The sequence below is a fragment of the Lissotriton vulgaris genome, chromosome 11, assembly GCF_964263255.1.
Source record: "Lissotriton vulgaris chromosome 11, aLisVul1.2, whole genome shotgun sequence".
In the NCBI taxonomy this organism is placed as follows: Eukaryota; Metazoa; Chordata; class Amphibia; order Caudata; family Salamandridae; genus Lissotriton; species Lissotriton vulgaris.
The window spans coordinates 119694221-119710153 of NC_141699.1; the positions used below are offsets into that span (position 1 = coordinate 119694221).

The 15933-nt window shown below is 45.7% G+C and overlaps 1 protein-coding gene across 2 annotated transcripts in view; it reads left to right on the forward strand.

Annotated features, from left to right (window-relative positions):
- Positions 1-15933, forward strand: part of LOC147679106 (uncharacterized) — a 366743-nt gene that overhangs the window by 195994 nt on the left and 154816 nt on the right. For both annotated transcript variants that reach the window (XM_086942868.1, XM_086942869.1), the window contains one exon: positions 4810-4874. In XM_086942868.1, the coding sequence (XP_086798994.1) occupies positions 4810-4874 (65 nt within the window). The remainder of the gene's footprint in view (positions 1-4809; positions 4875-15933) is intronic.

Genomic DNA, 15933 nt, shown 5'->3' on the forward strand with positions numbered 1-15933 from the left:
TGCCAATAGCTCTAACTTTTGCAAAGGCGAAACCGTTGCATTGTAAATGCTTGTTTAAAAATAGCCGGTATCGTTCTCGGTTTCTGTGCCATACCTCCTTTTTGCACATCACTGTTCGGAGGCGAGGAGGAAACAGCCCCCCCACTCCACCAATCCGCCGTCCACCGCCAACGTCCTCTGTTCCTCTTTTTCGGCCGCCAGCCTGCTGACTTTCACTTTCCATGTGGGAGGGGGTTGTTGATACTGCCGGAATGGCAGACTCTGCCTCTAGCGTCGCGGCGGCAGCTCCCTGGGTCTAAGCACCCTTACTACTCCCTTTCAGGGCCATTATGCTCACTGCCTGCTGCCCTGAAGCTTCGGAGCCTTTCCGTCACAGGAGCCGCAGCCGAGTACTGCTGCAGAAGAGGCAGAAGCCACGGACTGCTTCTTGCACTTGTGCCGGTTCTCGCACTCGCCGAATCTCGCAGAAAATGCCGCCACAGCATTACCCGCGCAGGAACCACATCTCAACAGGTAAGAGATAAACATGCGGGGGAAGAGAATTCACGAGGGGGTTTTACATCGGGAAGCGCGTCTCAAGCCACTTGCACAGCCACGGACACGGCCGCCACCTTGGCCTCCATGTCCTGCCTTTTAAATACACTGTTTACTGCCCTCTGGGTTTTGCAGGGTCTACCTTTGGGGCGACTTATATGTATAAAAAGGGATGGTTTGGGCCAGGCAAAAGGGTTATTTTGCCTGGTCGAAAAGGCAATGTAAACTAAACAACAAATATTACAATATGGGGGGGCCAGAGGGAAAATATTTTGAGACCAACCAGATTTAATCCCCCTACTCCTTACTATGTCCAAAACAGCAAAACTGTGGCGGTCTATGTGCTATAGAAGTACAGTCTTGGTGTATGTACTGCTATTTCCACTATCTACTATACAGACCCCCCAGGATATAGCGGCATGGATTAGCAAATTTAGCGGCACAAAAATGGAAATTTAGCGGCACAAATATGGAAATTTAGCGGCATTTTATGTGGCCATTTTTCCTACAACAAACACAGATATCTTAGTTTTTTTAGTTATTTAACAACATGAAGCTATGTATATTTGGTTTCTTTACAATGTAGACACTTTGGGGCAGATTTACAAGCCCCTTGCGCTGCTTTTACGCCGCCGTTGCGTCACTTTTGTGACGCAGCGGCGGCGCAAAAGATGCACCATGGTGCGGGGTATTTACTACGTGACGCATCTCCCAGATGCGTCACGTTGCAAAGCCCTGCGCCAGAAGAGGCGTACCATTGCAGGTCAGTTTGTGTCTTGCAATAGCCTTAGAGCTTGGTGCCACTGTACCTGCTGCACTAATGATGGCTATACCTATCGCCCCTTTTATTAGTAAGCACGTTAAATAGTACAGTGTATTTTGAACACGACCTGATATCCCACCGGATGCCCGTTCGACAGACCTAACCACTAGAGAAAGAGCAGTCAAAACCGCCAAGTGGTCACTTGTTAAACAGTAGCGAACTGCATGTTGGTACTTGTAGTTTCGTTGCAAAATGTCAGCCTGCAAATCGTCTCCGATTTAAAAGCGGGGACTGGTTGAAGTTGACACCCATGACATGGGGCCACTTGACGCCCGTGTTAAATTTCTCGCCTCTAGGATTTTTCCCATGGCTCACTCCCATGGGGAAATGGTCTGCAATAGGTGAGCTCAACCCTCTGACTTCATCCCTTGCCCAGCACGCCTCTGCAGATACCCCGTCCCGTGTGCGCCTCAGCTCTCTCGGCTGAGTGGTTCTGTCTGTTTATCTTGAGGGACTCAACCCTCTGACTTCATCCCTTGTCCAGCGCGCCTCTGCAGATACCCCGTCCCGTGTGCGCCTCAGCTCTCTCGGCTGAGTGGTTCTGTCTGTTTATCTTGAGGGACAGACATCTCTGCACGGCGCTCTGTCTCCAAGCCAGCGAATAGGGTGACCAACTGGCATTGGTGCAAATTCAGGACGGTGAGTGTAAAAATTCAGGACAAAGGGTCAAAATTCAGGACACAAATTCAGGACAGGAGCTCAAAATTCAGGACAAAACTTCAGGACAATAGGTACGTTTTACAGACACATCAGAGGTCGCGCAATAGTATATAAGTAAGCCCAGCCATTTTCAAACATATTCAACCGTTTGCAAACCTATCCATCATGTATCCTTCCATCTATCATTTCACTCATCCATCCCTTCATCCATCCCCTCATCCATCCTTTCACTCATCTCCATTATCCATCCACCCTTTCACCCTATCCATCTGTACACTTATCCATCCACTCTTCATCCCATCCATCCATTCACTCATCCATTCAGCCATTTACCCTTTCACCAATCAAGCCATCCTTTCACTTACTAATCCTTCCACCCATCCACTATTTTAGTCATCCATCCATCCTCCCTTTCTCTCTCCATCGACCCTTTCACTAAGCCATCCTTCCTTCCATCCATCCTTTCACCCACCCATCATCCATCCATCCATCCATCCATCCATCCTTCCCCTCATCATCCATCCTTTCCCTCATCACCCATCCATCCTTTTCCCTCATCATCCATCCATCCATCAATCCTTCAACTCATCCATCCATCCTTCCCCTCCATCCATCCTTCCCCTCGTCCATCCATCCTTCCCCTCCATCCATCCATCTCCTCATCCATCATCCTTCCCCTCATCCATCTTTCCCCTCATCCATCATCCAGCTACCCTTCCACCCATACATCCAGCTATTTACATTTTCTCTCCATCCTTCCCCTCTCATCAATCCATCCATCCTCTCTCATTATCCATTTATTCAATCTTTCATTCATCCATTCACCCTTTCACTAATTCATCCAGCCATTCACCCATCCCTTCACTTACTTACTCGCCGACCTTTCCATATTAATTTTGAGCTGAGCCCTTTTGAGAAGAGGCCCATCAAGAACTTAACCTTCGCTGCAGGGGCCGTTCCAGGACTGGGACAGAAGCCACCCAGGGCGGAGACAGGATCCACCACAGGGGGGGGACAAGAGCCATCACAGGTGTAGGTGGACTGACTGGAGCCACAACATGGGGGGACAGGAGCCATCACAGGCGGGGGGGGTGGACTGGAGCCACCACATGGGGGGACAGGAGCCATCACTGAGGGGAGGGCAGGAGCCATCACAGGAGAGGGAACAGGATCCACCAGGGTGGGCACAGGGGTGGGCATGCAGTATTCTAGTATCATCTTGGGCTCCTCACCCCCTCCTGCACAAGACAACGAAAAGACAGGCTCTCTGTCCAAAATGCCATCCCCCACTGTGATGTACAGTACTTACAGGAGATACTCTAAGAGAACTGATTGAACTGATTGTCCTCCATACTCTGTTAATCAGTTTGGGTGCGATTGTGCCATTTCTGTATTTTCTTACATTATAGACTGCATGTTTGAAGAACCGAGGTTTGGTTACAATTTAGTGACAGTAATTAAGCTCTGTGAAGAGAACCACGTGCTGCCTCGGTGTAATCAGGGGTGTAATCTGGCCGAGTCTCGGATGTTTGGGGCCCTGGGTAGAAATGGAATGTGTGAGCCCCCTCTAAATAGCAGAGACATGACACATTCAGGGCTGTTTGCATGTGAATAGATGTCGCTGCTCCTGAACCTGCAGCCCCTCCCTCTCAGTCACCTTCGAAGCACCTCTTAACAGGTCATCAAGGGCTGGAGGTGTGAGGTTTGCCATCCCGCTGTGACGCTTCAATGCTGCTGAGTATCTGCCACATAAAGCAGACCCCCCAGGATATAGCGAAAAATGCTGCGATTTCTACAAAAATGCCGATTTCGCGGGCATTTTTGTAAAAATCGCAGCATTTTTTAAAAAGTAACGATTTTGCGGCAAATCGCGAAATCGCGATATCCTGGAGGGTCTGACTAGATGTCAAGAGAGTGGAAAAGATACACAATGATGCAGAAAACTAAAATTACAAATCAAAAAGTGAACCGGAGCCACTCTTGGATATTTGGTATCCCATCAAATTTTTGCTACTTAAGTGGCTGGCACAATCAGTGCTGCAGGCCCCTTTAGTAGTAATTAATATACAGACCCCAGCCTCATGTGGTGCACTTTACTGAGTACTTATAAGTCATTTAAAAATACCAATTGGGGATGAGCGAATATCACCATGTTTATGGGAGAGAGCACCAGCACTTTAGCATGGTTAGCAGTTGTAAAATGCGCAGAGTTCTAATTCCAGCACAAACCAGGTCACAAAAGTGGAGGAGGAAGGCAAAAATGTTGGGAGGGGGAGACCACCCTAAGTCTTTCAGGTCTAACATTACGTGTGTGGCAGTACCAAGTATACCAATACCAGTCTAGGCAGGGCTTGAATGAGACTCAAGAAGTCCCTGGAGTTTGGGTTATTATTGAACAGATTGTGTTGTTGTTTATGTGGTTATAGAGCCACTGGTTTGGCTACTTTGTAGGAAGATAAACATTGTGGTGCGGAGTAAGTCGATTAAATTGGGACGAAAGGAGAAAAACGTAGGACGGCAGCGAGGCATTATAGAGGGCTTGAAGTGGGGATGTGAAATTCAATGTGTGCTTGTCTGTTTTCACACCCTAAATGTGTGAACAATCAATGTTTTTGGAGCATTGGTTGTTGGAGGGGCGACCTCAGACTGCCTAAGCAACAACTGTGGGCAGGTTGTGGTCACAGGGTGTTGGAACATGAACTGTGGTGTCCTTTGGTAGGGGATTTATTCTGTATCGGCTTCAGGGTATTACAACATTTGTTAAAACAAACTGTCTTGTGTTTTTTTAACAGACACCAGGCCCGGCAACCCCCGACCTATTGACAAATTATGGCCTTGGAAAGCTTAACAGTAAAAGGTTTGTTTTTTCTTTTTTAATTTACGTATGGCTTATTACATGCGTTGGCTTAGGGTGTGGTTCTTTGAAGATGGATCCTGTTTTAGATACTTGAACAACAGTTCTTAACTTGCAATGTGCCATATAAGTACAAGGCAGAACGGGGGGTAGGGGGTCTGTGTAAGTAATTAATTGGGGGAGGGGTGGATCTTCATGCACTGTTCTGTAGGCTAATAGTTTCCGGTCCTCTTGTTTTTCTGCTTCAGTGCTTCTGCTTCTACTTTCTCTAAGTGCTCCTCGCATGATTGCCTCTCAGTTTCCTCTTTATCATTACCAGATGGGTCCTGGATTGTAATTGTGGTTAAATGAATTGAAGTTCTGTTTTCCTTGTATCTGAAATGTTGGAAATCCCTTTGCAGCTTTATTCATTAGGAGTTGTCCTTCAGGATTGGTATCTTAACAACAGTGACTTTTTGTTTTACACTCTCCTTTCTGAAGGTTTCATTTGGGGCCTAATGTTTGCATTTTTAATAGGCTCTGTTTCCGTATCCCCTCTTGGATTTAGCTTTCCAACATGCATTGAGTGAGACCTCTGGTGTGGTTTCATGACAAGCATTTCTGCCCTGTCTGATAGTCTTTTAACTGCAGATTCCTTACCTTTGAATTTCCCAGGCATCAGACTGGGTCCAGAAACTTTTTCTCGAGCAATACCCCTTGCGCGTGCTGTCGGGTGGCTCCATTCAACTCTGCATGATTGATGCCATCGTCGTTGGCATCGGTTATGACATCGTAGTCACCTGTATAGGTGCCACCCAGGCGCACGTTGTCAGTTCTTTTCTTTCTGCACCAGTTAAGTGCTGATCCATAGACGAACTACCGCTCTATCTCTTTTTAACAGGCCTTTTTTGATTTTTGTCATCATTTTTACTTTATGTGCAAAGGATGTCTTCCAGGAAATACAGGGTTTAAACCATGGTGTGCCTGTCACCGCATGATGTTGGTAACTGACCCTCATCTAATCTGTCTTTGGTGTCTCGAGCGCGAACACAACTCTAAGTCATGCTCAGAATGTCCGGCTATGGCTCCGAAGGACTTGCGGGAGCGGGCTATAAAGCTCCTTGCGGCCCGGCAGTTGACACCATCCAGCAAGACTCCGCGGAGGTCCTAGTCTCGTTCAAAGAAGAGGAGGTTGCAATACCGCTCCCAGAGCCCCAAGTCCTCTTCGGAACACTCAAGGTCATCGGGATACTCTGGGTAGAGGCATAAGAAAAAGAAGTCCAAGCAGACTTCGCCTCAACTGTTGTCCGTCGACGAACGAGGTAAGGTGCACCAACTCTAGGCACGGTTCTGCGGACCTGAGGTCGACTTTGCGCCTCCCTCCCTATCTGGAAGCAAGAGCGACCCCGCTCAAATTTAGGATTTTTATGAGACCATGTGCTGCATGTTTGAGCGGGGCGACTCCTCTGGTGAGCCCTCGGGCCCGGCTGGGTCAGAAGGTGACCCATCAGATTCTACGTCATCTGCTTTGGCCAAGGCGCTGGTGGGTCCTCAGGGATCTGATCCCGGAAGGTGGCGGTTGTGCCATTGCCTACCTTCTCCAGCATCAAACCCGAAGCTGTTGCCTTCGAGGCTGCCACTGACAGTTCCTGCCCCATCCTTATCTGTGACAACGCGATGTCGGAACGGCATCGTTCAACGCTGATTCTGATGTCGATAGAGCCCAGGGGTTCCATGTTGTCACCTGAACATTTTGATTATGTTTTAAAAACAGGAGAGGATTGGGAGGGATCTAAGAGCCCTTTAGAACACCAGGATGTTTCTGCAGAGCAAATGGACTGGTATGAGGAACTTAGGGATGCCAGTGAACTGGACACTTCCCCAGATACTGGCATGCTCTGTCCGCCAACTGTGGCTACAGAGGAGGGAGCATCTTATGCCATGCTGGTCAAGAGCGGTACAAAAGGGGGTGGTGATGGACGGAGCATCTGAATCAATCAAACACTCACACCCAGTCAAAAGATCTGGGTTTAATCCATCACCGTTCTTTAGCCCACTCTGCCACCCCAGTTCAGACATGGCTATATGCAAATCAGTCTGACCCTGTGCCTCATGGGAACAGTCCAGCCCGAACTGCCAAGCCATGTCTTACCTTGACCGGAAACAAGCATCCTGGGACCGGTTTCTGACTATCAGTCATCATCAGCCAGGCTAGCTTGAATCCAGTAGCAAAGTGAGCAAGGGACCCACGTCTGGGCATACCCTGCCAATTTAGGGCAAACAAAGCAAAACCAAAGGGGATGATGGACGGAGTGTTGAATATTGCAAGCACTCACCCCCAGTCAACTGATCTGGGTTTAATCCATCATCATTCTTTAGCTCACTCCGCCACCCCAATTCAGAAATGGCGATATGCAAATCAGTCTGACCCTGCCAAGCCAGGTCTCCCCTGGACCAGAAACAAGCATCCTGGGACCGGTTTCTGGCTAATCAGCTCTCATCAGCCACTCTAGCTTGAATCCAGTGGTGGTCAAGAGAGCAACCGAGGTCCTTGGACTGGAGTTGCCCTCTTTACAGGTCAGGACTAATCTCCTGATTGAAGTACTTCGGCCTGGAGCTTCCACCTCTGAACCCCTTTAGCCCTTCAATGAGGCACTTACTGATGTCCTTCTAGGCATGTGCTCCAAGCTTAGCACAGTGGCTTCTGTGAAAAGGACAATTGCACGCAGCCATCGCCTGGCGATCCAAAGTTCCTCAGCCAACACCCCACCCCTGAAAGCTTGGTGGTGCAGGCTTTTACCTACCAGGGTTCGTTCCCTACCAACCCACTGTATAGGGTATCCAAGAGGCTGGAAACACTTGAGAAAAAGACTTTTTCTTCCTCTAGCATGGCATTATGGTCAGTGAAGACTGCATGCTTATTGGGCTGTTTCTCCCACTAACTATGGGAGATGGTTGCGCAAGAGCTGCCGCAAGTTCATGGGAGGAGGCCCGGGCTGTGCTCTCTGTAGGAAAGTAGGATCTGCTTCTTATGGTTACCCCCACTTTTTGCTTCATGTTACACGGTTTTTGACTAGTCTGACTGGGATCCTGCTACAATCTATCTGCTTTCTCCCTAAAATGTTATGTCATGTACTTAGGTACACTCTAGATTGGATACTGGGGTATCCTTGTCAGTCCCTAGTATATCATACCCATGGCGTAGGCACCCCAGAGAACTCCCATGGGTTGAAGCATTTATTATTCCACCCATGAGAGGCCATGCAAAATGGAACTACAGGCCTGCCATTGCAGCCTGTCTAAGATGGTGCATGCATCACTTACTTTAGATATAGTTTTGCTATATCTATAGGTCACTACACTTAAAACGTGTAAGGCACCCCTATAGCAGGCCTTGACAATCATTAAGGCAACTTGCTGGGTTTTATGTGAGAGGATGCTCCTGCATGAGCAGAGCACTCCTGTACCCTCTGGAGACCATGCAGCCATGTTGGTTACGCAGCCAGACATATAATGCTATCTAGAAAACAGCTGCAACAAACCATGTTGTGTTTGGTATCAAACACCTTGGAATCATACCTGCACACCGGTAATCGGTGTGGGAGGTATAATTCCACCCTTCAGATGCAAGCTTTGTGGGGTCCCTGTTCTTCCTGGGACCAGCCTTCTCGACTCGGACAGCAGAAAATGGTTGCTGCCCACCAGAGACACATTCCTGCCATCCTGCTGCTGAGCCAAGCTCGAGCAGAGGAATGCAGCACAATAAGCATCCTGTCACAGGGATGTGTGACCACCTCCCAGACAGGATTTAGTGTATCGAAGCTGGGAAGGGTGCACTTCCAAAGTGCCTGAAAGTCTGCACGAGGGGCACATTTAGTGTCCCTGTTCATAGTCCAGTTTAAACCAGTCCTGGGAGCCATTGGCTCCTGCTCTGGCGTGAAACTCGACAAAGGGCATGGGAGTAACCTACACACTGTCCTCCCATGGGTACAAAAGAGCTTACCTGGCTGTAGGACCCTAGATTCGACGTGGACCAGATTCTGATCAAGAAACCACTGACCTTCGACCAGCTTGACTTCGACCTGTAGTGTAGTTCCTAGTTTCCCACTAGGCCCTGCGCATTGGAATAACATAAACAGTAGTATCGACGTGGAACTGCGGATATTCCAGGCCTCCACTGACTATGCTAAACTTAATTGGGTTGTGTTACCAACTAGCTCAGAGGTCACTGGAAACTTTCTTCTCTGCATAGGAAGTGATCAGCTTCCTTGGCACAGACAAGAAGGGATTCAGCTTTCCAACAACCGTGCAACATGACAACTTTGCTCCTCAGATCAAGAGTCAATCTCTAGGGTCGTGTGAAACAATACACATGTATTTCACTCAGTCAGTCTAGTGCAGTTTACTTTCACGAGATGTAGAGAATAGAGAGACGGGCGTTTGTCAATGAAGGGTTAACATTTATTGAACAGTCTTTCTTCTCGTACAAGAGAAATGTATTGCCACAATTGCAATAATTGTTATTGTAAAAAGTACGTACAGTAAGATAAGTATTGCGAAATAGAACTGTAAAAGCATTGATATGGTTTCTTAGCCATACAATGGTTTAAAAGTAATAAAACATATATACAGTCATATATACATTAGGCTAACATACTCAACTGGTGCTTCTAACTAAGCCTACCCCAGTGTGCCTGACCTAAGCCTAACACGTGAAAGGGGAGTAAGTAAGTAGCTTTAAGTTAAGTTGGTTTTGCCAAGGTTTGTTTCAAGAATTCTCGTCTAAGGGTTTAGTCAACACCATACCTCTGAATAGAATGATGGAGGATTGGTATCTCCTTCAGGGGTCTCTCTCGATATCCCAGTCACCCGCGAGGGTAAACCGGAAGCGCCGGGACTGGATTTCTCTGCACGAGAAAGGCAGCGGCTTCTCTTCAGCGCGTCGAGGAAGGAGGGGGGACAGCGTCCGCGGGCAGCTGGAATCTGCTGGATGTCTTCGCAGAGGGACGGCTGTTCAGCTCCTTAAGCGTACTGCACCATAGGTCGCGCTTTAGCGGCGATAATGGTATCAGCAGCTTCACCACCACAGGATAGCAGGCTGCAGCGACAGAGTGCTAGATTTACCAACACGGGGTCGTGCAGGCAGCTGGCTTCAGTAGCTCGTACAACAGGCATTGCTTAAGGCAACGTTGGTAATATTTATACCTGATAGGTGCCGGGTTTGACGCAAGTTTGCTGGACATAAGACGTCAATTAAAGATGTCACTAGGAAGTGTTAGTTATCAGTTGCTCATTAGAGTTCTATTACTAATCAAAACATAGCAAGCGGGGATTTCCAGGTTTGCTGAGTTTTTATCTTGTTGAAGAACTCGGAGTGTTATCTAGGAATATCAGATAGTGACTACTGCTCTGTCATTGCACTAATTGGTCGCAAAGGAAGTGGCAGAGGGAACTATGTTGGAATGTGGCTCTGTTCGTGTGAGGCCAGAGATGACTTTTCAGAAAATCGCACTTGAACGGTTATGCCAATATAGGGAATAAATGGATTTATAGCCGAATAGGGGCATAAGGTCACAGTATCGATCAGGAACCTAGATAAACACGCAACACCCACTCCACGGGTTAATGTCCATCAAAATTACTAAAACTAAGCAATTAGATGCATGTGTAACATTGCCCACCCCAAAATACATAAATGCATTCGAAATAGGCGTACTTGTAATACATGGATTTAGGTACTGTACGTTTTTTAAAGCATAGTAATCATTCAAAAAATTATTGCATATGAAATCAATGAACGATTATGCAAAAGGAATTACACATGAAGTATCTCTGACAGAAGAAAGGCGAGATAAATCATCACATAAAAAATGCATTGTAATAACATGTGTGCTAGAGGCTGGTGTAATGTTGTTATGTCTCTAGATGTGTTTAGAAATAGAAGTGTGAAGCTTCTGTTCTCTAAGAATAGTTTTTACGTTAAGCAAAGAATTGTTCGTGCCAAAAAGGGTCAATATTAGAAAAAAATGTCCAATTCAAAGAAAATAGATTTCCAAAGCTCTTGGCAGTTATTGTTGATCAAAACTGAAGGCCGAATTCAGAGTTCATGGGAACGCTGTGTGTCGGAAAGCTTCTAAAAGTTATTGTTTCTCTGTGGGTGAGAACATCGTATCAGACAGGCTCTCAAAGAATTGGTCTACAAATTCAGGTGATAGTTCAACCAAATTAGATAGCGCTGTAACTTGGCAGGTGTGAGAATGATTGCTGTCATCGAAGGCAGGACCAGCAATGCTCACAGAACGTTGTACCTGGATGATGTTGCTTTTGTCACTCGCTCCACTGTTACCACTTGGCTGTAGTACAGGAGTCTCCACGAATGCCGTCATCAGGATTGGTAGCCGCTGGGGACAACACAATGCGTGAGCCGTTATTGGACTGAGCAAAGTATCGACGTCCATTGGTACTGCTGATGGAAGTGAAAGACAGATGTCCAACACGCATTCATCGCCGCAAAGCATACACCGTAGCACAGGTAAAATGCAATTTTGCCATATCGGTCTGAATGAAAGGAACCAGGTCATGTTTAGATCTCTCAGCCTGGCCAATCCGAGGACGTTAGTTATCCTGTCCCGGTAGCGCATTGCTAGGATTGTCTCTTCCATTCCCATGGGAGCTATGTCTGAGCCGAGGCTTGCCATAACGTAGCAGGAGGGTCAAAAATAGAATCCCTGCGACGAGTCCCAAAAATAATGGTATGCCGCCAAAAACAGAGTGTACAAAATTAGGAACGATTCCCAAAATTGCCTGGAAGGGTGTTAGCAGTCCCGTAAAGACTGTCTTAAATATGCCTGGGATGCTTGTTGCACTAGACATGTTAAGGAGTTGGCTGAACATTTCTACGAAATGCACGGGGCAATTTGTTGATAAAAGGTCATGAACCTCAGTAGCCGTCCTTGCGACTAGAAGATCATACGTCTCTTTAGATGACGTTATAGGCACGGTTGTCTGTAAAAGTACAGATTTCATTTTGCTTAATGTATCAATTCGTATAGAATAGAGATTCAGACGAGGCCAGAGGGGAGTCACTATGTCTGGAGGCCCGCTCGGGAACAATGCTTGCATACAACATTTGACCATGGACGTAACTTGTACTAGATAACTTTTCCCTGGCGTCAGGCCACAACATCTGTGATCCGTTCTAAGAATGTAACTCCCGTTTGCGAGTTGCATAAAGAAGGGCTCTATCTGAGTTGCAGGTGTGACTAGCTGGTGGCATGAAAGGTTGTTTGAATTTCCATCACATGCTCCGTGTAAATTAATACCCTGACACAAAAGTATACCGCTTAGTGAATGTTTACAATTCTCACCACTAAGAAATACATTTTTGTCACTGTCACTATAGCAAGAATGAGTGTATGGTAATTTCCATTCGGATTTTACATATCCTTTACCCAATTGTTCATACTGGCCAGCAGGTATGTACTCAAGGCACTTTTTAAATCGGAAAGTTGTTATCGGAATTGTGATAATTCCGTGTATTATCCATTCAATGACAGGACTCTCTGACATTGTCAATGGTAATCTCTCGAGTTTTTCGATGCTCAGGATTGTATAGTCTGCTCCTTTCTGTGCCAAACTGATCTGTTTATCAGTAAGGTTAAAACTGGAAAATAATGACGTCGTGTTGATTAAACGCCAAGGCACATAGCCTGAACGAAGATTTTGCAGCGTCCAGCCTAGTTCTATAATAGAGCGTAATTGAGATTGGCCATGTTGTAACATTAGCAAATCTCTGTCTATCACATCAAAGGCAGAGGATACAATATTGTCCAAAGAATATATTCTGGAAGACAGAGTCGTTAACCCATTGTCTACCACAGAAAGTGATTTCTCCAAATTAATACGATCAATTTCTCGTATTTTTTCAGCAGTTTCAATTTGCTTTACTTTCCAAGCCTCGTTGTAAGCAGCATAGATACTGGTCGCTATGAAACGCTTCTGACGCTGTTTGCGTGGTCCAAGAATGAAATCGCGCAAATCAGCACCATCTTTTAGAAAAGACAAGTGTTGCTTAATTTCAGCCAGTGTGGATGTAGTTAGCCATTCAAGGCAGAGCTTCCCTACACTGTATGTTGTTATAATCCCTGGATGTTGTCTCTGGGAATATCTAGGGTCTAATCTGGTCATTTTTAACCCCTGTGTTTTATTCAGGAACCTATCTTGACAGCTATTTGTGTCTGTAGGCCAGATTAACCACTTTTTCCAATCAGGATTTGTTCTGTTGAAATGTAAAATTTGTGACACGTCTAACTCAATATCTGTGGTTGTATTCTCAGGTATTGGCTTCGGTATAGACGGTGTTTTAAGGTCTTTGATCTTAGCTAGGCCAAGACAAGATGTTTGGTGTATTGTGTCATTTAAAAATAACATTTGTTCTGGTATCATGCAGGTTCTAAATAGTGCTTCTATGCCTTGCACCTGCCAATCTTTTGTACCCCAAATTGTTTTCGTTTCAATATTATTTTTCCAATAATCAAAACCAAATGTCATCATTTTGTCATAAAATGCTTCTGAATATATCAATTTAGAATTTGTCAGCATTGGTTTCATTCCTGTTTTATCTAACAGTTTATAATAAAACGTTTCTGCATCACTGGTGTTAAACCCTGAGAAGTATTTGAATTTCTCAAAAAATGCTTTAGAACTGCTTTTAGGTGGTGTAGAACAATGTTCCCATTGATTATACATAAAAACATTTCTAGGCTGTGCAGATTTATGCAAGTAATGATCCCCATAGTGGGTGTAACAGAATAACTGCTCATAACTAGATGAACCTTGTAAATAATCATGATCTGTGAATCTAGCTGACATTACTAAATCAGACATCATGTCATTAATACTGTTAAAGTCCCAATCATCAGAGAATGTACTTGGTGTCACAAAGTCACTTAAGGAAACATTTAGTTGATGAGGATACTTCAGGATTTCGACCAGACCATAGATCTCATAGTCTGTTTTCTCCCATACTACCCCACCAGGTATTGGAATTGCTGTGACATTTACTGTTGACAGTTCTCTTTTCTTCACGTGGGATGATCTGTGTGGTTTCAGGACTAGGTTGATGTTCTGACTTGCTGTGTCCATTGTAATATATTTTCCTTCAATGAATTTTCCCAAACACAGTACCATGATGAGCCAAAGCAGGAGGAAAAATACACCTAGACCGAACCAGAACTCTAGCCAAGGGGAAATTAGGTAGATTTCCTTCAGTTGATGAAAGAGTTCCGTGGCTTTTTCTTTAAAAGACTTTTTTGTTTCTGGCATCACTTCGGGATCGTTTTGATCTTCAGAGAAGTTGTCGAAGTTGATGAAATAACCAGAGGCAGTTCTGTCAATTGATGGGATTGTTCTTTCAATCTGTCTCTCGGTAGCACTTTCTGATGCCACATCATTGTAGACTGGTGTTGTTTCTTGACGAACTGTTTCAATCTGTGTTTCAAGAGGCACGAGTTCCATGGCATTATTGCATAGTCCTTCATTATGCACTGCAGGCTGATCGAATGTGATGAGTCTTTCAGTTTGAACCTCTTGGATTGTTGCAAGTTTGGGTATTCTGTTGTTTCTTGGGAGTCCACTGGGCCTACTGTTGATTATAGGCCACATGCTTGTGGTTTTACCAGATCGATAGACACGACTCTGTTCTCCTTTTTACCAGCAAGGGGCGGTAGCACAACTGATCTTGTTCCGGTGACTGCCAAGACAGGTACTGCTTTTCTGTAAGAAGGCCCAAATTCCTTCTTCACCGCAATCTTTTCTCTGACTAGATCCCCAATCTTTGGAATCCAGACAGGCCTTGCTGGGGCTGTTGCGGGTGGTGCCTCGTCAGTGGTACTTGGCTGTTGCTTTAACTTTATGTTGCTTAATGATTTTCTTGTTTCATTCAGTTCCTGTAAAACAGCCAAACGATCCTTTACATCAAAGTGCGTTGTTTCTTCTTGTACCACTGACATCTGACTATCGAGGTCCTGAACTCGCATTCTAATTCCGAACAATAGTTCGTATGGGCTGAAACCTTTTAGAGAATTTCTTGGCATGTTGTTAAGACTAGTCTGGACACTTATTAAATGTTTGACCCACCCAGCGCCTGAACCTAATACCTTCGCTGTTATAGATTGCTTTATGTCACGGTTTATTCTTTCTACCACACTGTTCCCTTCCGGGGTATGACGGACAAGAATACCGCAACCCAATTCCCATGCTAGCCATGGCCCCCTTATAGGCTCGAGAGCTGAAAGCAGGACCCTGGTCAGAATGGAACGTGGTAATTGCGTATGTGCCGATATTGACTCGCAAATCTTTTATAACCGTTCTAGCGTCAGCCGAGCGCAGGAGGCCTCATTTTTAAGTGCTTTTCGTCTTAACTGTTAATAGGACGCAGGACGGGGTGTAGGCAGCGTTACGCTCTTTCTGACTGGTAGCCGGTAGCAAGGTACGCTACTGCGATCTCTATTACAGTTTTCACAGTTGTTTGCATATATTTGGTGTTCTACACTCATTCCCGGCCACCAGAATACTGATTGTAATTCAGTCAGTGATTCCTTGATCTCTCTGTGCCTAAGACCCAAACCCATGTGTGCGTCTGCTATTAAAAATATTCTCCTGTTCATGTTTGGAATTACTCTGTCCCCCACTCCAGGGATTCGAGCAAAAGGAACGGAGTTTGCATCGATTATGTATGCATAATTGAGTGGATAGTTTACGGGTAATGCTGCACAGTCGCCTTTTACGGTCGTTTTTACTGCCAGCATGGTTTCCCCGTCTATGTACTTATCTGTACGCTTTTTTGTGGCTACGGAAGCCGGTTTAGTTGCTTCCGCTGTGGCTGTATTAGCCAATGAATTCCCTGCAACGTGAACGCCATCACGTCGAAGACTCTGTGCGTGAATCACGTGAGTCTTTTGTAGTTCTTTACTTAAAAGAGCTACCTCGTTCCAGTACAATTTATGCTTTATTGTGGCACCTGTGTCATCTTTGTAGTCGTTTTCGATCCAACTCTGCAGTTTATTGTTGTAAGAATTGACGC